Source organism: Dromiciops gliroides, chromosome 2 (assembly GCF_019393635.1).
Source record: "Dromiciops gliroides isolate mDroGli1 chromosome 2, mDroGli1.pri, whole genome shotgun sequence".
NCBI classification, from domain to species: Eukaryota; Metazoa; Chordata; class Mammalia; order Microbiotheria; family Microbiotheriidae; genus Dromiciops; species Dromiciops gliroides.
The window spans coordinates 317,797,965-317,821,076 of NC_057862.1; the positions used below are offsets into that span (position 1 = coordinate 317,797,965).

The window sequence follows — 23,112 nt, forward strand, 5'->3', positions numbered from 1 at the left end:
GGAAGTTCTGCAGTTTTCTGGAGCTTGATGCAGCTAGTCTAATATCTTCAGTAAAAAGGGAACCTCTGGGGGAAAGCTAGGTGGTGCAGTAGATAAAGCACCAGCCCTGGATTCAGGAGGACCCGAGTTCAAATCTGCCCTCAGACGCTTGACACTTACTAGCTTTGTGACCCTGGGCAAGTCACTTAACCCTCACTGCCTCACCAAAAAAAAAAAAAAAAAAAGGGAACCTCTGGAGCACCTCCACATTTCTACTTGTATTCTCTAGCTAAGACTACAGCCAGCAGGCCAAATCTACCCACCTGTTTTTGTAAGGCCCAAATGCCAAGATTGTTGGTTTTTAATATTCAAATAAAGTTTTATTATATCTAAAAGTATAAAAATCATTCTTAGCTCAAGGGCTGTATACATCTGATCAGCTTACGGCTCCCAGTTTTGTGTCTCTCCTGATTATTACAATCAGAGTTGTGAAACAAGGTAATCTCTATTGTTAGATCTTTTAAGAAAACAGATGATTCAGATGTATGGAGGGGAGACACCTGCTGGAAGAGAGCCCCTAAGGTGGCACTACCAAATACAAGCATTTATATTTAACAATAATTAAGTTTTGTATTCTTTACAGCTTTCAATCAATTGTATGAAGGTAAAGGTGTGATCCAGCAAGAAAAACCAGCTTATAAAAACCTGTCTGTTCCCTCATCAGATACCTTAAATAACAGGCATAAAAGTGGGTAATTATTTGTGTTCTTTTGGTTGCTTTCAGAGAGGGTATTAATAAACTCCAGGATTTTTTTCCATTTATTATCTTCCTCTCCAGATACCTTATAAAACAATTCCTCAATATAATCACATTTTATCTGATCCTGCCACTTTTTATTCTTGGCTAGTACTGTTTCTACCTTTCATGTCTATATTTGTATCAATCTATATTATTTGTATATTTTTTTCATAAAAATCTTTGCATATCTTTACCATTTTTCTTTTATTTGATGTTATCGTTTCATTAATATTCTTAAATGCCCTCAGTATCACTTTGTTTAGGTGGCTGGGAAAAGACAAAATATGAAGAATGCCAACCTAAGAAATCTGGTTTCTACCTTAGAGGCAATGGGAAGCGAATTGGAGGAAGAGGAGGGAAGAAACAAGGACCTTACTATATGCCAGATACAGTGTTAGGCACTTTACAAATATCTCATTTAATCTTCACAACAACTCCAAGAGATGAGTACTATTATTATCCCATTTTACAGTTAAGGAAACTGAGGCAAACAGAGGTTAAGTGACTAGCCCATTTCACAGCTAGTGACTGTCTGAGGTAAAACTTGAACTCAGGTCTTCCTGACTCTAAGTCTGGTGCTCTATCCACTGGGGCATCTAACTTTCTCTATATGGATGAAGCTTTCTAAGCAAGGGAATGTTACTCTAAAATTTATACCTTAGGAAGATGGTGAAGGATGGTTTAGAAAAGAGAGAATGGAAATGGGGAAGCTAATCAGAAAACTACTACACTAATCAAGGAGAAAGGTGCTGAAAGGAGAGAGGAATCAAAAATAATACTAAGAGGTGGCAGCTAGGTGGCACAGTGGATAAATCATTGGCCTTGGATTCAGGAGGCCCTGAGTTCAAATCCGGCCTCAGACACTTGACACTTACTAGCTGTATGACCCTGGGTAAGTCACTTAACCCTCATTGCCCTGCAAAAAATAATAATAATAATGCTAAGAAAAATAAATAAAAAAGAAAAAGAAAATAAATTTTAAAAAGAAAAAAAGAATGCTAAGGTTATGAATGTGGTGTCTTTGAAAGAAATGGGGAAGGTCAATAGAGGGGAGGGTTTGGTAGAAAAGATACTGAGTTTGTTGTATTTGGGGGATAGTCCAATAAGCAATGTAGGCTTGGTGCTCAGGAGAGAGACTAGGTCTAGATATAAAAATCTGTGAGTCTATCTGTACAGAAATAATTAAATCCATGGGAATTGATGAAATCAGTTTCTAAAGTAAGCAGAGTACTCAGGACAGACTCTTGGTATATACCCACAGGTGATGTAATAGGGGTGAGCAAAAGGAAACTGAAAAAAGAGTGTGCAAACAGACAAGTAGAAGAACCAGGGAAAGGTAAGGTTACAAAAACCCACAAAGGAGAGAGTGCTCAATAGTGTCAAAGGAAGCCAAGAGGTGAAGAACAATGAGCACCACAGCACCTCATCTTGTACAGGAAAAAAAATAAATATATGCTCTAAAATTCAATGTTTGAGGTGTGACGTGGCAGGGAGACCAAAGTCCAGTTTAACTGCATTCAGTATAAATTTATTAAGTAACCATTGTATGCAGTACACTGCACAAGGCTGGAGAAAATATGAAAATGGATAGATATTCCCACTAGTGTGACATTTACAATCTAGTACATAAAATCCAAAAATAACTGTAGTAAAAATAGCATTAATAATTAAATTAATTTTTTAATTGAATAAAAAACATTAAATAATTTCAGAAAAATAGACAGGGCTTGACAACCTTTTGGCTTTAGAGGGTAAGAGAGAAGGGTCAAGAATGACCCCAAAGTTATAAACTTGGCTTCATGGAAGGATGGTGTTACCTACCATGCATGGAAACAGGGAAGTTGGAGGGGAGAGGTACATTAGGAGAGGAGGAGACTGTAAGAGATATGTTCAGTTTTTGATTTGTTGGGCTTAAGATAGAGGTTGTTTTAATATCTAGGAGGCTGTTAGAAATTTGGGACTGGAATTCAGGATAAAATTTCAGGATTAAGGATGGTTACACAGAGAGATAAAGAAAAAGAGAGAGAGAACCCATCTGTGTAAAAGTGATCACTGAATTCATGGGAGCAAATAGGTTCTTTACTTTTCAGTTGGTCATTCACTCAATCATAAGCATTTATTAAGCACCTACTATATGCCTGGCACCAGGCTTGATGCTGAAACTACAAAAATGAGACACCAACGGGTTTTTTTTGGTTTTGTTTTGTTTTTGCAGGGCACTGAGGGTTAAGTGACTTGCCCAGGGTCACACAGCTAGTAAGTGTCAAGTGTATGAAGCCGGATTTGAACTCAGGTCCTCCTGAATCCAAGGCCGGTGCCTTATCCACTGTGCCACTTAGCTGCCACCCCCACCACCACCACCACCACCACCAAAAGGTTTTGAAGGAAGTTCATCTCTTCTTGAACTTAAACATAAGGGTGCCCCCTTCTCCTTTACAAATATAACCATTCCCAACCTTAAGCTAAAGTGTCTGTGCCCCATCCACACATCCACAGCTACAATACAAAATAATACATGCTAAGTGTCAGCAAGCAAGGAAGAGCTTAATCAAGGAAGACAGAGAACAGCATACATACTTTATTAAGCCATCTTCCATGTAGATGTCTGCATAAAAGGACTGGTCATCGTTGACTATTCTGCCCCCTTTGATAAGAAGACGGTCACTCTAGAAAGGAAGGAAAACAAAAGTTATTGTAGCATCAGAGGTTGAAAAGGCTGTCACTGTTGTACACTTTGCTCTAGCACCCAGCATCACATCCTGAAAAAGAAAAGGGGGCTTATTAAACAGATAACATTCTCCAGAATTCAGTATTTGAGGTGTGGCATGGCAAAGAAATTTAACCCAGTTAAATTTAATTCAACAAAGATGTATTATTAAGTACCTACTATGTGTAAAGCTTGCCCTAAGGGCTGGAGGAAATATAAAATTTAGATAAGCTAGTCTCACCCTCATGGATTTTCTAGGCTATTAGCAGGTAAAACAAATTAAGAAATAACAATAATACAAACTAATGCTTCACAACATGTTCTGCTTCTATCTTTCCACCAGGACCAAATCCCAACTAACTGTCTAAAGAGAAAAAAAATGGTTGTTTCCCTTAATTGTCTACTGACATCTGGGATTAGGTGGTGGGAACAGTAAAAACAATTTCATCTTAGAAGGGGAAGAATACTGATTGCATTGAAAGGGGGCTATTGATAAGACAGCAGAGGACCTAGGTAAAAATACTCCTCTGACATTTTCCACCTGTTTGATCCTGGCAAGCCTTAATAACCTCACCAAGCCTCAGTTTTCTCATTTGTAAAACGAGGGCCCTGGATTCAACGGCCTCTCTAAAATCTATGATGCTGTGATCATTCTGGGCCAACTTTCCCTCAGAATGTTAAGCCGCAGGATCCTGCCTATCACTGAACCCTTTGAAACCCCTCTCAAGGGATGTATAGGACCTGTCAAATTTCTGCCCAGATTTCCTCTCTTTCTTGTTCATGGAATCTAAGCTGAGAGGTCGGCCCTCCTACAAAATTCCCATCATTTGCACCCTGCCAGCAACCAGCTCCTCCTCATTGATGAGAATCAGATCCAGAACAGAAACTGCCTTCCCTGATTCCTCCAGCTTCCACAGTATGGAATTATCATTAAGCAAGTCAAGAAGTTATATTGCTTTTGGTAATGAAAGGGCTCCAGCAGATGCCCTGATCACCACACAAAGCTCCCACGCAGGGTCTTTAATCTGTTTCCCAAATGTCACATCCAGTTTTATCATACATGACTTCTCACACTCTATTGGCTTTCTTCCCGTGACACTTCACCTACCACCTCCATGATTTTGCACTTGGCCATTTCCCATGCCTGAACGACATTTCCCTCCTTAGCTCCAGCTCACAGAGTCCTTCACAGTCCCTTCGAGACACAACTCAAGTCTCACCCTCTAAATAATGCCCCCAACTCCAAAGCTCTCCCATCCCTAACAACCCTGCATTTAACGACCTCATCCATTTCCTCTTTCCATCCAAGTGGTCTATAGTATACAGCAATACCACTTCTGTAATTGTCTATAAAATCTTCAGCCCATGCAACCTGCAATTTCTTCACATGAGTCTATCTTCTTAATAATAAAATAACAGTCTCCTTTCACCTAACATTCCTTTTGTCCTCCCTCTTGAGCATCTACCCCAAACAGAACTTCTCTCAAATCTTTCAGAGGACTGATGAGGGAGGATTTGACCTCAGTCTTCCTATCTCCTTGCCCTGGAGTACGACTGCCCTCTGTCTCTTCTTTCCAATCTGACAACTACTGGGAGATCAGCAGGCTAGAAGGCTCACAACTCTCTTTTTTCCCTCTGCCTCTTCCACCAATACTCAGCTTAGGAACTAACTCTACCATAAAGAGTCCCCTCCCCATAGCCAAGTCTCCCCCTTCTCTCCATTGTCCCACTGCACTCTATCTTGTATGTACTCATTTGTGTATATACTCTGTCCCCTTCAGTAGAGCCCAAATCCCTTATGGACAGTGACTGTCATTTTCCTGTTTTTCTATTCCCCAGCAACTAGCACTCCATACAGCAGGTGCTTAATAAATGCTTGTGAACAACTTTGCTTCTTCCTCCCCCTCTCCTTTCCCTGCCCCTACCTCCCTGACTCAGAATTTCTGTATCTGGCATCTGGTATAAAGAAATGGATGAGTCTAATAACTCAGTATCTGAGTGTGTGTATAGTATTTTAAAGGTTAATCTTGTAAATTATATTCTCAATTTAGAAAAATGATTTCTCGATTGTGTGGAGTTAAAAATAAGCCCCTATGCTTGTTATTACTGACTCCCTAAATTCCCCTGTCTTTTGAAGAATTTTTTATGTTGTATATAAATGTTTTCAATTACTGGCTCCACAGGCTGATTAGCAAACTGCTTGAGAAGGCAGGGAATGAGAAAATGCACAGCTCTTGTCTTCCCCCCACAACATCCTGGTAACAAAAATCAACGGCCTCAAGCCAATCATAATAATAATTTCTGTGATATTGGTTACCAGACCACTTGAAAAGGGGTGTTGCCTTTTTAAAATTAAAGTTTTATCAAAGCCTTTTATCCTAACACCACTGTAAGTTCTGAATGTACCCCCCACCTACCTGCTCTGGGAACATTTTTCTGGTAACCAGGATACGCAGATAAGTAAAAAACCAAGCTACACATCAACCATGTCTGATAGCACATTTTCTGCACTCATGTACTCTCCAGGGAAAAATCCTAAGATCAGAGATGGAAGAGAACCTAGAGATCATTTATCCAACCCTTTAATTTTTACAAATCAAGAATTTGGGTCTAGAAAGGGTAAGAGATTTGTCCAGGGTCACACAGTAATAAGTAGCAGAACTGAGATTCAAACCCCAGTCTTCTTACTCCAAATCTAGCCACCTTTCTGGTGCACCATACGCATTCTCCCATTCTTTCTTTTTTGTGGGTCAAGACTGGTTATTAGAATTATACCATGGGGCAGCTAGGTGGCGCAGTGGATAAACCACCAAGCCCTGGATTCAGGAGGACCTGAGTTCAAATCCAACCTCAGACACTTGACACTTACCAGCTGTGTAACCCTGGGCAAGTCACTTAACCCTCACTGCCCAGCAAAGAAAAAAAAAAAGCACATCTAACACAATGGTCATTTGTGATCTTGTAGTCATTTTGTAGAAGTTTTTCCTGATCTGCTTATATCCCTCTGCATCCATTGATGCAAGTCCTCCCATGTATGTTTTAATTCCTCACACATGTCATTTCTTCTGGGGTAGTAATATTCCATTATATTCACATGCCACAATTTGTGCAGTCATTTTCTTTTTTAAAAATATTAAAAATATTTTAAATGAATGGAATATATTAAATCAATGAAATAATTTATTTCATTAAATACTTCCTAATTACAGGTAAAAAAAATTTTAACATTCATCTTTGAAAATTTTGAGTTGTAAATTCTTACCCTCCCTTCCCCCCTACAGAAGACAAGGATTTTTTTTTTATTCTTAACATCTTTATTTAAAGTTTTGCATTCCAAATTCTATTTCCCCCCCCCTCCCATGGTAAGCAATCGGATATAGGTTATGCATGTACAATTATGTAAAACATTTCCATATTGGTCATTTTGTACAAGACAGACTCAAATAAAAGAAAAAAGTTAAAGAAAGCAGAAAATAGCATGCTTCAGTCTGTTTTGGGTTTTCTTTGCAGGGCAATGGGGGTTAAGTGACTTGCCCAGGGTCACACAGCTAGTAAGTGTCAAGTATCTGAGGCCGGATTTGAACTCAGGTACTCCTGAATCCAGGGTCGGTGCTTTATCCACTGCGCCACCTAGCTGCCCCGCATGCTTCAGTCTATATTCAAACAAAATCACTTCTTTCTCTGAAGGCAGATAGTATGCTTCATCATATTAGTCCTTTAGAATTGTCTTGGATCATTGTAGAATAGCTAAGTCATTCATAGTTTTTCATCAAACAATATTGCAGTTACTGTGCACAATGTTCTCCTGGTTCTGCTCTCATCACTATACATCAGTTCATGTAAGTATTTACAGGTCTTTCTGAAATCATCCTGCTTGTTATTTCTTATAGCACAATAATACTCCATTACAATCACATACCACAGCTTGTTTAACCATTCCCCAATTGAAGGGCATCCCAAGAAAGTAAGCAATTTCATGTTGATAACACATGTCTGTCATGCAAAACATATTTCCCTACTAGCCATGTTGCAAAAGGAGACACACAAACAAGCCAAAAAAATTAATAAGGTAAAGAGTTTTAAACTTCACTCTACAGCAGTTTTCAGCGTGGGTCCTTTGGAATTGCCTTAGATCACTTTCTTGATCAGAGCAGCTAAGTCATTCACAGTTGATCAGCCTTACAGTATTGCTGTCACTGTGTACAATGTTCTCCTGATCCTGTGCAGTCATTTCTAATCCACCCATACCCACTCTGTAGCTAGACTTTGCTACCCCAAAAAGTGCTCCTTTAAATATTCAGTTAAAATGTAGAAATATGTTTAATGTGATTGTACATATACAACCTATATGAGACTGCTTTCCGTCTTGGGGAGGAGGGAGGGAAGGGAGGGTGGGAGAAAAAAAATTGGAACTAAAAATCCTCTGAAAACAAATGACGAAAACTATCCTTATATGTAACTGTAAAATAATAAAATACTTAAAAAATATTCAGTTAAATATGGAACCTTTTTTTTTCTTCTAGTCTTTGACATTGCCTGTTAGCTGCCTATGGCTTTTGGAGGCAAAATTTAGTGTGTAATGAAAGATGGATAAAATAAAAGGCTGCCCAACAGGGATGGGGATTAAGGCCCCACCCAGGGACCCACCCTTGTTTTTCTTACCGAAGCCAAAAGTTACAGCAGAGTCAAATGAGGAAAAATAAGTTTCTGAGAGAGGGTTACAAAGGAGGTTCTGACTGGATCAGACTTGAGACAAGAGATCTAGGTCAGAGGATTCTCTGGAAGGTTAAGGGGATTTAATTGTAAAGGAATATGAAGCTCCCTAATAAAAGTGACAGTCAAAGCACAGCACCCCCCACCAACATCATGTGATGCAGCCCCTTGTCTATTTTTAGGACGCGTATCAATTTTAACTCTTTATGAAAAGAAACAAAGTTTTATTTTGCAGGAAAGAAATCAAAGGACCAGAGATTTTTGAGTTGGAATGGTCATCTAGTGTTAACTCCTTTATTCTAAAGGTGGGGAATCTGAAACTGTCATGAATGGCAAAGTCAGAATTTGAACCCAGGTCAGCCCCTGGACTCTTGACTCCTGTGTCAGTTGCTTTGGCTATTAGATGAATGTTGGAAATTGTAAAACAACAAAAACCTTGATCTTCACCTGAAAGCCAGGTGCTGGACCTGGAATTGGAAGGATCTGCATTCAAACCTATCATACTTAATAGATACTTAATAGCTAATAATATATAATATATAATAGATAATATAATAGATAATAGATACTTAATAGCTGTGTGATCCTGGGCAAGTCAATTAACATTTGTCTGCCTCAGTTTCCTCATAACAACAGCACCTACATCCAAGGACTGTTGTAAGGATGAAGTAATGTTTGCAAGGCGTTTCCAAAACCCTGAAATGCCATGTAAATGCTAGCAATTGTTCTCATCATCACTATTACTGTACTGACACAATTTCATTCCATTAGCTTTATCCCTTTTAAATTCCCTGTAGCAGCCCAAAGTATTTTTCTTATTTTAGTTTATGAAATAAAACAAGCATTTCCATAACATAGTGGAATAAAAATGATTATGCATGAAACTGCAAATCTATTACATCCAACGTGCTATTTCTTTTAAATATATAATAAAGTTATCATGTAAACTTTTTTTTTCTTCCCTTTCCCTGCCCTAGAGATGGCTACCATTAGACACAAATGTGTGTACATGTATGTGTTATATGTGTGTGTGTGTGTGTATAGTGGGGGTATATATATATCCACACACATACTTATATATATATATATATATATATATAAAATCATTCTACATATACTTATATATCAGTTCTTTCTCTGGATGCAGACATTGTCTTCCTTCATGGGTCCTCCATAGTTAATATGGGTATTTATAATAGTCAAAATGACAGTACTACTTTTCTATTAGAAGACTGAACTCAACAGGTTTGTGGAAAAAGATAAGCCTTTTTTAGCTTCATTTTTATCTCCAGTTCTTAGCACAGTATCTGAAATACAGTAGGTGCTTAATAAATGCTTGCTGACTGATTTTATTATACTTGTGTCCACATGGTACAGTGGAAAATATGCTGGATTTGGAGTCAGAGGAACTGGATTCAAATCCTGACTGCCACTTACTGTGTAATATTGAGCAAATCCCTTAAATCTCTGTGGGATTGCTGAAGGTCCCTTTTAGCTCTAAATCTATATGGTTCCACAGGTTGATGATGGTGGTGGTGGTGGTGGTGATGATGAACAACCCTCCTGTTGGGATGACAGCAACTGAGCCCCAGTCTATCAGGGCTGTTTCACTTGAGTGACAGCAAGGGAACAAAGTCCCACTGGAGAAAGAGTGCAAGTGTTAATCCAAGTCGAATTAACACCATTCCTAGAGGTATTTGAAACCCCTTCACATGCTAATTGAAGAATTCTCCTGATAGTTCTACTCCAGCCAAGTACAACAAGTCACTGAAAGGGCTGAGATGAATTTAATGGCCCAGTGTGGACCTCAGATAAAACAGAGCAGATACATAAGGGAAAGGAAAAATTGATGGAAATAATTCAAGCAATTTTAGTTTGTAGAAAGCAAAGAAAGAGAACAACCAGGCCTGGAGAGGGGGAAATCCAACTGAAGAACATAAGGAAAAGCCAAGCCATGTCTTAAATTTCTGGATTGGCAGAGACCTCCAAGGTCACTGAGCTCAAATGCATCATTTAACAAAGAAGGAAACCGTCTCAGAGAGCGGAACCAGGACGATAGAGGAATTGACACCCACATGCCTTAAGAGCGTCAGGTAAAGGATGTCTGGACTGGCATCAGAAATGAGGAATAGGACTAACTGCCTTCAAGCATGGGAAGGACTGTGATGATGAAAGAGGAGTCTGACCTCTTTTTGTGGAAGGTTTTTTGTGATTCTGTGTGAAGTGACTTGCCCAAAATTGCAGCTAGTTAGGTGGCAGAGCTGAGGCTCAAACAGAGTTCCCTACGGTTCTTCTTCCTGCCCTATGCACCACAACAGCCTGTACTCCTGGAGCCCCGTGGCCATCTCTTGCAGACCCCTGTAAGGACAGTACTCTGCATGGGCTACAGTGCCAGGCTCTACCTGGTTCACACAGGCCAAGGAGAATCCAAGACAACACAATCAAAACTCCCTAGAGCTTTAGAATTTACTGACACATATGCCTGGCTTGTCAAGGGTTTGCCATGATATAAATGGTGAACAAGGGCAGCTAAGTGGCACAGTGGATAAGGCGCTGAGCCTGGAGTCAGGAAGACCTGAGTGCAAATCTAGCCTCAGATATTTACTAGCTGTGTGACCCTGGGTAAGTCACTTAACAATCCTGTTTGCCTCAGTTTCCTCATCTGTAAAATGAGCTGGAGAAGGTAATGGCAAGCCACTCCATTATCTCTGCCAAGAAAACCCCAAACGGGGTAACAAAGAGTCAGACACAATAAAATGATTAAGCAACAACAAAAATGGTGAACACTCTACTACCCAAATGGCCAAGAGCATCACACTCCATGGAACTGGTCATTCAAACTTTCCTGGGCTAAAAAGAAACCATATTGTGGGTAGTTCAACTTTCTATCAAAATGAAAGATGCCATCCCGGTTTTTCCTGAGGCTTCTAATGGTGTTGGCATGAGTATGAAAAGGAAGAACTAGCAAGATGGAAGAACTGACATCTCCTGAACCCAAAGGCCAAGACAACCAAGGAAGGAACCCCAGACTAGGTGTCAGAAAACCCTGGTTCCATCCTGGCACTGCTTCTCACTATTTTTAGGACCCAGGGCAAATCTGTATATTTCTTTGAATTTCAGTTCTCTCATCTGTAACATGAGAATGGCTGTGGCTAGATTAGAGGTTCCTAACTTTTTTTTGTTCCCAAACTCCTTTCAACAAGTACAACAACAACAAAAACATGTTGTGAACCACCAGGGTAATTTAAGATGCTATTCATAATATTCTTTTAGAGTAATTCTTTAAGTGTTTACAATAACTACAATGATAACTTTTGTCCCCTCCCCAACACTCCGAATTAAAAATTAAAAACCTATGTTTCAACCATACACATGCTTGTCACAGAGGAAAAAATACATATGTATCTGTAACATAATTAGGCAATTATTCACTACTTTAAGAGAATTTTTAGCATGAACTCCTTGGATCATGGTCTTAAACCCCCAACGGATTCACCACCACCAAATGGAAACTAAAAGAGCAAATGGGTTTGCAAAGTCATTTTACAATTATTATCTTATTTGATCCTCACAACAACTTGAGAAGATGGGTAGGTGCTATTATTAACCCCATTTTGTAGATGAGGAAACAAAGGCATACTAAGGTCAAATGACTTGCCCAGGGTCACTAAGAGCTAGCTCCCAGTTCTCTGGAATCTCTGGAAAGCTTTTCCCACCACACCCTACTACAGAACCTGCATCAAAACTATTAACCAAAAGAAATAAAAGCCTCTTTTGGCCCTTATCCAATAATGAGAAGCAGCTAGGTGGCATATTGGATAGAACACACTAGCTCTGAAGTCGGGAGGACTTGAGTTCCAATCTCACTTCCTATACTTACTAGCTATGTGACCCTGAGCAAGTCACTTAACCCAACTGCCTTAAACATCCAGGGCCATCTCCAGTCATTCTGTTATCTATCTTGCCATTGGACCCAGACTCTGGAGAGAGTGAGGCTGGTGACTTTGCACAGCCCTCTCTCACTTCAATCCAATTCACTTCTCTTTGAGAAGAAAGACAAACAAGGCAATAAAGAATTTTTAACAAGAACCCCTTGGCTCATGGTCTTCAAGCCCCAGGGTGTTCACACCCCTCAATGCAACTACTCTGGGCAAGATGATCTCTACAAACTGGTTCCAAAGGAGGCAAGGTATTCTGGAAAACAAGAGAGCTGGATGATTAGTATTGTTTATACCAGCTTGCATTTATGGAGTACTCTAAACTTTTTAAAAGTACTTTCATGCACATTGCCTCAGTTGTTCCTCACAACAGGCCTTGTGAGGCAGGGAGAACAGATCTTAATATCCTATTTTACAGATAAGCAAACAGGAAACATAAGAACACACAAAAGATTAAGTGACTTGCTCCAGTCCACACAAGCGATTACATGATTAGGCCAGAAATGGAATCCTCATCCCCTTGCTTATGGTACATACAATGTCTGTTCCACAGACTACAACCTTCCCCAATTCTACCTGTACATGTAATTATGGGGTGTCTTTCTGTCCAGTGGGTGCTCCCATCTATAAGGGGCTACTGAGCCATTCTTTTGGGGCTTATGAAGTAGGTTATGCAGTTCCAAGGCCAAACACCATGTTGGAAGTCATACTCTCCCCCCAATCTCCTACAAGGTACCACTTAACAGTGAAAAGCATTAAAACTTCGCCCTTGTGGCCTCAAAGTGTGACTGCAGCTTATAAAAGCATCTAATTTACAACCAAGGGTAGTCCAGGCCTTTGAATTTACTTCACCAGGGTGTTATAAAGATTAAGGGAATCATCTGTAAAATGTTATGCACTCCAGGGGTTTAAAAAAAAACAGCTCTATAAATGGGCTGTGTTATAGGAAAATGCTCTGGAACCCATTAGATGTAGGGGTGAATGGATGGTGTCTATAAACACAAAACTGAAGTGGAGACCAGCTAGCTTTGAGTTCTGCCTCGGTCTCCTCACGCTTACAGGACTTTAATTGCCACCTCCGCCTACTTGAGGCAATGAGGGAAGGAGCCCCTTGGAGAAATGAGAGCCTCTTTTGGCTCTCATCCAGTCAACAAAGCCAATATAGACTCAGCGCTGGAGGCACATCTGGTTAATAGCCCACAGGCCAGCCTGCAGCTCAGAATAAAAAGATAATGCCAAGGGCAGAAAACAAGATGTAAAAAGCAGCCAATGAGCTGCCCTCAATCTGACTTCTTTTTTTAATGACTTTCAACCAATCAAGATCAACCCCAGTGAAAGGCAAGGTCAAGGTAGGGTACAGGTGGTTTCTCTCCACCTCAAATAAATCTATTTACATTGGGATTGGGGCATGGCCTTTCTTAAGGGAAGCCTCAACTCTGGAATATGCGAAATGCTAAAGTGAATGAAACACCCTGTTCCATTCCTGGTAGCCTTAAGATAGAAGCATTTCAAGGATCAGAGAAAGATAGGAGTTTTGGGAGCTATTACTTCTGAGGTTGCCTTGGGTGACCTGAATGTTGCCTTTGTCAGGGAAACATGGTATGCAATGATGCCTGAAAAATTTCAAATGGAAAAGCCAAGCAGGATGTAGCAGATAGCCAATAAGGAACTTACAGGAAGAGGAATAAAAGGTGCCATTGAGGAATTGTGTGATTGATTAGTCACAATAGTGGAGAGGGGGGAGGGGTGACAGGTGGACAGCCAGAGTGCTTCTTCAATAGAACCCAGCAACACTGAGAGAAACTGAGGAACGCTCCTAGTATATTGGGTAGACCCTTTGAGGTAAGCTTATTGGAAGATAAGGAGGGGAAGGATGATAATGGCTAATATTTACATGGCACTTTAAGGTTTGAAAAGTGCTTTAAAATTATTACAGGCGAAAAAATAAAATACCTTATACATTAAAAAAAATTATTACAGGCATACCTCATTCCATTATGCTTCACTTTATTGTACTTCAAAGATATTGGGGTATTTTGGGGTTTGTTTTTTTTTTGGAAATTGAAGGCTTATGGCAACACTGGATCAGATGGAAAGTCTACCAGTACCATTTTTCCAACAACGTGCTCCCATCATGTCTGTGTTACACTTTGTGCAATATTTCAATCTTTTTAATTATTATTATATCTGTTATAATGATCTGTGATCTTTGATGTTACTATTTTAATTGTTTTGGGGCACCATGGACCATGTCCATATAAGACTGTGAATTTAAATCAATAAATGCTGTGTGTTGATTCCTCCATTGACCTGTCTCTTTTCCTCTCCTCAGGCCTCCCTATTCCCAGAGACACAACAATATTGAAATCAGGCCAATTAAAAACCTTACAATGACCTCTAACCATTCAAGTGAAAGGGTCAATCTATGAGGCCAACTTCATTGTTGTCTTGTTTTAAGAAATTGCCACCACTACCCCAACCTTCAACAACCACCACCCTGATCAGTCAGCAGCCAACAACATCAAGAGATGCTGGGACAATGATACTCTTCACTTCATAACTTCATAACCTAGAAGGTTAAAGCTAAAAGGCACTTTTTTGATCAATCCAATCCTTCTGATCAATTAGCATTTATTAATCACCTACTGTGTGCCAGGCACTGGAAAAAAGATATCTTACCATAAGAAAAATGAGGCCCAGAAAAAGCAACTTGCCAGGGTCACTCAGAATTAAGTGGCAGAGCTTGGATTCCAGGGCTCAGTGCCACTCTGCCAGAGATATTATTCCTCCTATTGTTCACACAAGTTTTTTTCGAGGTTCTGACATGACATGACAAGTCCTCCGTGGACTTGTAGTCAGATGCAAATTCAATGCATTTTCCACTATACTCTACTGCTTCTCTATTATTATCATTATCATCCCTACTTTTGCAGATGAGAAAAACGAGGTTCACAGAGCCAGAACTGATCCCTCAAACCCAGATCTCTTGGTGCTCCATACAGTGAGCACCTCTGCCAAGCTGTCTCATCTCCTTTTCTTGGTAACCAGTTGTTGCCAGTTCCTAACAGAATCAGCCAAGGTCATTTCAAACTATCTGATTCCCTGGCCTCCTCCCTCCAGAGGACATTCCAATGACTCCTCCTGTCCCCCATTCCCCAGAAAATTAGCACTGCTGAGAGACAGATCACCTCCAAATTGTCTTCCTGGCAGGGGGGCAAATACCATGGAAGAAAATGATTCCTTTCTCCCTTGCTCCTTTGCCCAGGGCACTGATCTGTTCAAAAGACTCTCACTTACAAACATGCAATTTAGACACAAAAAGAAAAGCAAAGGGAGGGGAACAGGGTCTTGGAGAATAATGTAATTTCTTGGCTATGGGTTCTCTAGGGCTGGAAACCAGCCATGGCTAGACAGAGTTGCCTAGGCAAACCTTCCCTCACCTGCCACAGATGATCACCTCTGAGTCTGCCAACCTCCTGAGTTCCCCCAATCACCCCCATCATAGAAAAGGACTTACTAAGCAGTTAGATGTGCTACACAGAGGTTAAATGAAAATGTCCCAGGTCTCAACCATAAAGAGATTTCACCCTAAGTAAACACAACACAGAAATATTGTGTCTGGCAACACCTTCCCTTTCTCACAGCCAAATGGGTAAATCCTTTGTTTGCTATGGCTAGCAGGACTGACTGAACCAAGGCTCCCTTAAAGAGAATACAGAGGAATAAAAGCAGGAAAGATGGTAAGGGACAATTAATATGGGGGCATTAACATGGGAAGAATACTGAGAATATAAGCTCAGAAGAAGGTCAGCTCACTGAGGGAAAGGGTTGCAGTTTCCATCTTAGTGCCTTGTATATAAAGTACTGTATATTGTAGACCGGGCAGCTAGGTGGCACCATGGTTAGAGCGCCAGGCCTGAAGTCAGGAAGACCTGAGTTCAAATCCAGCCTCAGGCATTTAATTAACCCTGCTTGCCTCAGTTTCCTCATCTGTAAAACAAGTTAGAGAAGGAAATGAAAACCACTCTAGTATCCTTGCCAAGAAAACCCCAAATGAGGTCATAAAGAGGGAAGGAGATGGAGGAGGGGAGAAAGCTAACATGACATCAGGGCAGGAAAGGATCCATAAAACTGGAGAACTTGAAGCAGAAAGAGATCTTAAAGACCAGCTAATACAACATCCAACATGGCACGAGGGCATGAGGCCATCAGAACAGGAATAGGAACAATAGAACATGGATCCAGCAACTGGCCATCACCAAAGGGGAAGTCTGGGGTGCATGGAGAACAGACCAAAGGGTGGAGCAGCTGGGAGGTAAGTATACATGGGAGCACTGGGAAGGGGATGAGCTGGACTAATGGAAGGAGGCATGGTCTGCCAGGCTGTTTGGTGAGGCTTTCTAAATATACATAAAGGGGCAGCCATGTGGGATGTAAACCAGCAATCAGAACACTGTGGCCAACATCACATTACAAAGCTCCAGGCAGCATTAACACATGACATCCCATAAAGAAAGAGAGACCGAGAGACAGAGAGACACAGAGAGAGACAGAGAGAGAAGTTAAGGGGGAAAAGGGGGGGAGTCAATCAGGATTCTGGATTCTAATCCTGACTCTGACATGAATTTACTATGTAATCTTGGGCAGTTCACTTAGTTTCTCAGTTTTCTCATTTGTCAAGTTCCTCTAAGAGGCAACCATGATATGTGGTAGGGGGATCGAAGTCAAATAGAAACAGGGGATGCTAACATAAACTTAAGGATCTCTGTGGGCTGCACATTGACTTAGAAAACCACATTTGAACATTATCTATGTTCTATACCAGATTCTCATTTATTTTAACTATTTCCCAATTACATTTTAATCTGGTTTAGGCCACTGGGGCCCCAATTATGGATGACAAATATGAGAGTATATTTACAACCACCTCACTTCTTCCCCAAAAGACTGGGAAAACTGCCTGAATGAGGAGATTTAAGTCCTAATTCTGATCTGCCACTGACTTACTATATGACCTCAGACAAGTGACCTGCCCTCAATGGGTCTCAGTTTTCCCATATGTAAAACAAGAGGGTTTACATAAACAATCTCTAAGGTCCCTTTCAGCTCTCATTCTGAGAGTCACTGGGTGCTACCCTTCCCATTTCCTCATTCTATAAAAGGACCACTTCAATCTGTCTCACATATATAAGGGAGTAAAGAAAGCAGTCGCCAGCCTACACAGGCATTGGATACTCTGCGAATATTCTAGTCCAAGGCCTCTCAGGGGTGAGAAGCATGAGGAGAGGAATTCTGAAAACTAACAAAACTTCAATGGAAGGGGGTAGGGCATGGGCATTCTGGCCTTGGAATGTGTTGGTGGTCATTTCAAATTACAGGCAATTGCTCACCATCCATTTGAGGTGGCGGCAATGGAGCCTAATACAAAGACGACCTTACATTTTAGGGCTGGCAATGACTTATTTGGGGACTGTGGTTTTAGGCACCCAACCACTGGCTTATGCAACTTCCTAAATCTGCCGCGTGGTGGGTGTACTGAAGAGAGCACAGGGTCTAAGGCACACAGATCACACCAGGCCGGCTGTGGGGTTTCAAAATGCCTCAGGAGGGCGAGATTCAAAGGCCACAGGAGTTCTCCCTTGCTCTCTTTGTTCCTAGAAATCCACGTTTGCATCTGTGGAGAAACAATCAAGGAGGTAGGCCCTTTTCTCCTTAATGTTTTAGACACAATGTCATATAGTGATTAAGGGCCCTGAAATGAGAACTGGGTTCAAGTCTGGCCTCTGACCTATATTGACTGTGTGACTCTGGGACCCCAGATATCTAAGACTCTAAATTATGGATGAGCTTTTAAATCTGATCTCTGCCTCCTGGTTTCCCTCAAGTCTCAGTTAAAATCCTGTCTATTAAAAGAAGCCTTTCCTAACCCCTATAATTCTAGTGCCTTCCCTCTGTTGTTAATCTCCAATTATGTAATCCCATCCCCCACCAAAAAAGTCTGACACTTAAGAGTAGCCACACAAACCTGAAACTGTGGAAGCCAGGAATATAGTAACAAATCTTTAGGGGTACAGAGTTCTTTTCCCAAAACAACCCTGTGAAAGATGTAGTGTAGTACAAAATAATGATAACATTTATAATAGTAATGATAATAGCTAACATTTATACAGCAAGTACTATGTTTCAGACACTGTGATAAGCACTTTACAAATATCTTATTTAATAATAATAATAGCTAACATTTATATAGTGCTTACTATGTCCCAAGCACTGTGCTGAGCACTTTATAAATATTATCTCATTTGATCCTTACAACAACCCTGGAAGGTAGGTGTTATTATTATTCTCATTAAACAGATGAGGAAACTGAGACAAAAAGAGGTTAAATGTCTTATCCAGGGGCAGCTAGATGGCTCAGTGGATAGAGCACCAGCCCTAGATTCGGGAGTACCTGAGTTCAAATCCGGTCTCAGACACTTAATACTTACTAGCTATGTGACCCTGGGCAAGTCGCTTAACCCCAATTGCCTCACTAAAAAAAAAAAAAAAGAAAGAAAGAAAGAAAGATAACATGCAAACAACTATGTACCAATGAGCTATATACAAGATAAATTAGAAATATTCAACAAAGAGAAGGCATTAGAATTAAATGGGATCTCCAACTGCCTCACCAAAAAAAAAAAAAAAAAGTCTTATCCAGGGTCACACAGCTAGTAAGTATTTGATCCATATTTTAACTCTTCCTGACTCCAGGCCCAGCGCTCTATCCACTGGGCTACCTAGTTGCCTCAGGATTGTCCCTAATTTATAGGTGAGGAAATAGAGACTGAGATATTAAATGACTTATTCAGGGCCACATCAATAGCAGAATCAGGATTCAAACTCGGGTCTCTCAATTCCAAGCCCAGTGCTTTCTTTCCCCACTCTACTAGGTTGTTTTAAGAAAATGGGAATACAATAGGAGCAAAGTTCTTTACTCTAGACTTTTAGAACAATCAAGCTGTACAAGACCTTGGACATCAAGTCCAAAGCCCTCGTGTTACATATAAAGATGCAGACCAATGGAGGTAAAGAGACTAGAGGAAGCTGCACAATTAACCAGTGGCCCAACGGGGAGCAGAACCCTGGTAATAGGAATCCCAGTCTAGCTTTCCTACACAGCCTTGAGGGAATCAATCACATATATTCCACCTTAAAGGCTACTGAAGCACCAAAGCATAATGGATACAGGCCAATCTCACAGCAAGAAAGACCTGGGTTCTAAGCCCGTTCCATATACCTCTCAGCACCCTCAGGTAATTCTCTAAACTCAGATTATAATTTTTGCTGATTTGAATTTTTGTAGAGGGGCTTTCCTCACAAGGAGTTCCCTTTACCAAATGAAATTACAGGTGTGAAATAGACCTACTAGTTGTATTGCTGGGTAGCCATGGAGAGAAGATATCTACATGATAATTTTATTATATATTTAAATGGAACCGTAAATTGTACAGAATAGATTTGCAGTTTTGTGTGAAATCATCTTTTTATTATTATGTTGTAGAAATGCTTTTTTTAATTCCATAAATTAAAAATGAAATAAATATAAAAGACAGGTAGGTACTTTTATCCCCAATACACAATCCAGTACCTAGAAGATAGTTGTTTGTCCTTCGTTCTCAAAGAAAACTATTCCAGATGTCATGACTTGTAGTGAATTGGATTTAAGTGAGTCAGAGCTGTGCAAGTCACCAGTCTCACTCTGTCCTCCAGAGTTTAAGGCAATTGGGGTTAAGTGACTTGCCCAGGGTCACACAGCTAATAAGTGTCTGAGGTGACATTTGAACTCAGGTCCTCCCAACTTGAGGGCCAGTGCTCTATCTACTGGGCCACCTAGCTGCCCCAGATAGATAGAAGATACTAAAAGATACTAAGTGCACAATAAATACTTCTCCAGGGGCAGCTAGGTGGAGCAGTGGATAGAGCACTGGCTCGGGAGTCAGGAGGACCTGAGTTCAAATCTGACCTCAGACACTTAACACTTACTAGCTGTGTGACCTTGGACAAGTCACTTAACCCCAATTGCCTCACCAAAAAACAAAAAAACAACAACAAAATCTTAATAAATACTTCTCCACTCATTCTTAAAGAGTTGATGAACCAGTCTCAGCATTGCACAAAGCTGTCCACCTTTACAATCAATGCTTGATTTAATAAGTCCGATTACTGGAGAGGTGGGACTAGAACCCAAGTTTTCTCCCTATTTCAGCTCTACTCCCTTATCTTTATCAAATTCTACTATGCATCATACTCCTCTGTATACTTCTTTTTTTTTTTTTTTTAGTGAGGCAATTGGGGTTAAGTGACTTGCCCAGGGTCACACAGCTAGTAAGTGTTAAGTGTCTGAGGCCGGATTTGAACCCAGGTATTCCTGACTCCAAGGCCAGTGCTCTATCCACTGCGCCACCTACCTGCCCCCTCTGTATACTTCTTACCTCCTCTAGTAGACTGTAAGTTCCTGGAGGGCAGGGACTGCTGGCTTTCATTTTGCTATCCTCAACACCTAGTAGATAGTAGGTACTCAGTTCATGGAATAAGAGATTTAAAAGAGGAAGGCATCTCAGAAGAAATCTAGCCCAACCTCTTCCTTTTACAGCCAAGGACACTTGAGTCCTCCAAGAGTTAAGTGACTCCAAAAAAAAAAGGACTCACCAAAATAGATATATAAATTAGTGGGTGATTATCTCCCACTTTAAAGAGGTTCATGACAACTATTAGAGATAGAAATGGTTTTAGAGATTATTAGTCCAACTCTCTCATTTTATAAACAAGTAGTAAATGGAAAAGCTGGTATTGGTTGGACTCCAAGTCCAATACTTTCCAAATTGCTCCATTAAAAAAAAAAACCCGAACCTGTGATTTCATTGGTATAACTGCCAATGAGGAATCTCCCTCTACCAATGCAGATAGACACTTAACAGTTCCACAGAGCTGCTTGCCAGGGGTAGGAAGGGGTAGGGAGAGGGGGAGGGGGGAACTGAAAAGTTAAGTGACTTAGCCAGGATCATACAGAAGGCAAGGCTCGAACCCAAGTCTTCTAGCTCTCTAGGTACCATGCCATCCATGCTGTTTAATATTTCATCTGACTGAATTATATCCATACCTGATACAGTATGACTTCTAATTGCCCCTTTCCCAAATTCAAGCTTGTTTTACTATTCCCATATATGCCAGAGATATAGAGACAACAGACAGGCCGAGCAGCTGTGAAGTGCTCACGGCAGGGCAGGCGCTGTGCTAAGGAGAGTAAGAAAGACAGGAGCTCAAATCACGTTTCTGCTGCCTGTCTGTCTGTATGACCTTGAGGAAGCTGCTTCCCTCTTTTGGCTCTACCAGCTTCATCTGCAAAATAAGGTGATTAGACTAAATCACAGGATCACAGATTTCAGGGGAGAAGGAATTTTTAGAAGCTGTCTAATCCTACTAAGAAATCCTTAGGATCCTTACCTGGTCACAATTCGATGCCACTTTCCTTTGTTTTTAAGGTTTTGCAAAAAAGGGTCCCAACAAAGATAAAAAGCAAAGGCTAAAAATCCTGGCTCTCACTCAGCAGTGGGGAAAAAGGGGATGAGGCTGAATGCTTCTTCCACTGGGCATGCCAGTTCTATAGGTCTTGAAACTTACCTGAGTGCTTCCAGCCACAGGCTACACGGGCTGGCTGGCGCAGCCAGCTGGGAAGCTGAAAGGCAGCTATTTTGGGCTCTCAAGCCTGGAGGATCTGTTCTATCTCTCTGTCATAACACCAAGGGTAGCCATGGGCACTGGCTTGGGAACGGGGTAAGGTCGGCATGAAGGGAGGTAAGCCTTGATTTTAAGTGTTTTGAAAAACAGGTGTGTCCCTCTTAGAGAAAAAAAAAATGACTTACAGAAAAAGAAGAATAAATTCGTGGGTGATTATTTCCACTTTAAAGAGGCTCAGACAAACAATTAGAGCTGGAAGAGGTTTTGGAGATCATTGGTCCAATTCTCTCATTTTACAAATAATAAATAATAGTATTAAGAACTGACCATAGGGGCAGCTAGGTGGCACAGCGGATAGAGCACCAGCCCTGGAGTCAGGAGGACTTGAGTTCAAATCCCGCCTCAGACACTTGACACTTACTAGCTGGGTGACCCTGGGCAAGTCACTTAACCACCACTAACCCACCAAAAAAAAAAAAAAAAAAAAGAACTGACCGTGACATAATTGCACACATCTACACAACTTTATAATATAAGGTAGAGGGTGATGGTATGACAAAAGAGAAATCCAGACAAATGTGCTCTCTCATGCTTGCCTCTGACAGGTACTGTCTTTTTGGCCCTGGCTAAGTCATTTAACCTTCCCAGTGTCCAAGGAGAGAGATGGGGGGGGGGAATGAAAGAAGGAAGGAGAGATGGAGAAAGGAAGAAGAAGAGAAAAATTGAGAAAGATTGAGAGAAAAGGGGAAGAGGGAGGGAGGGAAAGAGAGCAGAAGGGAAAGAAAAATGAGAGAAGGGGGAAGAGAGAGAAGGAGGGAGAAGGAACAAGAGAGAATAGCTGAGAATGAAAGGCAGAAGGAAGGGAGGGAGGGAGGAGGAGAGAGGCAGACATTTAAAGCACTTTATACCCATTACCTCATTAGAGTCTCACTATGACCCTGAAGACTTGTCCAAGGTCACACAACTAATAAATAAACAAATAATCCCCCCAAATTTTTTAAGTTGTCTATCAAAAAGAATTCCATTACCAGGCTCATTTTAACAGCAAATTCACTGTCTGTATTCAAGATTGGTTTCAATTTACAAAACCCTTTTCTATGCAGCCAACGATTCAGAAATGCATTTATTATACTTGGTACCAGGGTCCCCAGATCCTTGCCCCCTCTGAGGCGACAAGTTCCCTGCTGACTTGATTCCTCCATATTTTTCCCCTCCCCCTCCTCTGTAAGACTTCTGTCCTTGCCTGATGTCCTTGC

The 23,112-nt window shown here is 40.8% G+C and overlaps 1 protein-coding gene across 2 annotated transcripts in view; it reads right to left on the reverse strand.

Moving 5' to 3' along the window:
* DPYSL3 (dihydropyrimidinase like 3) overlaps positions 1–23,112 on the reverse strand; it is a 140,048-nt gene that overhangs the window by 45,266 nt on the left and 71,670 nt on the right. For both annotated transcript variants that reach the window (XM_043985228.1, XM_043985229.1), the window contains exon 2: positions 3,356–3,444. In XM_043985228.1, coding sequence (XP_043841163.1) covers positions 3,356–3,444 — 89 coding nt within the window. The remainder of the gene's footprint in view (positions 1–3,355; positions 3,445–23,112) is intronic.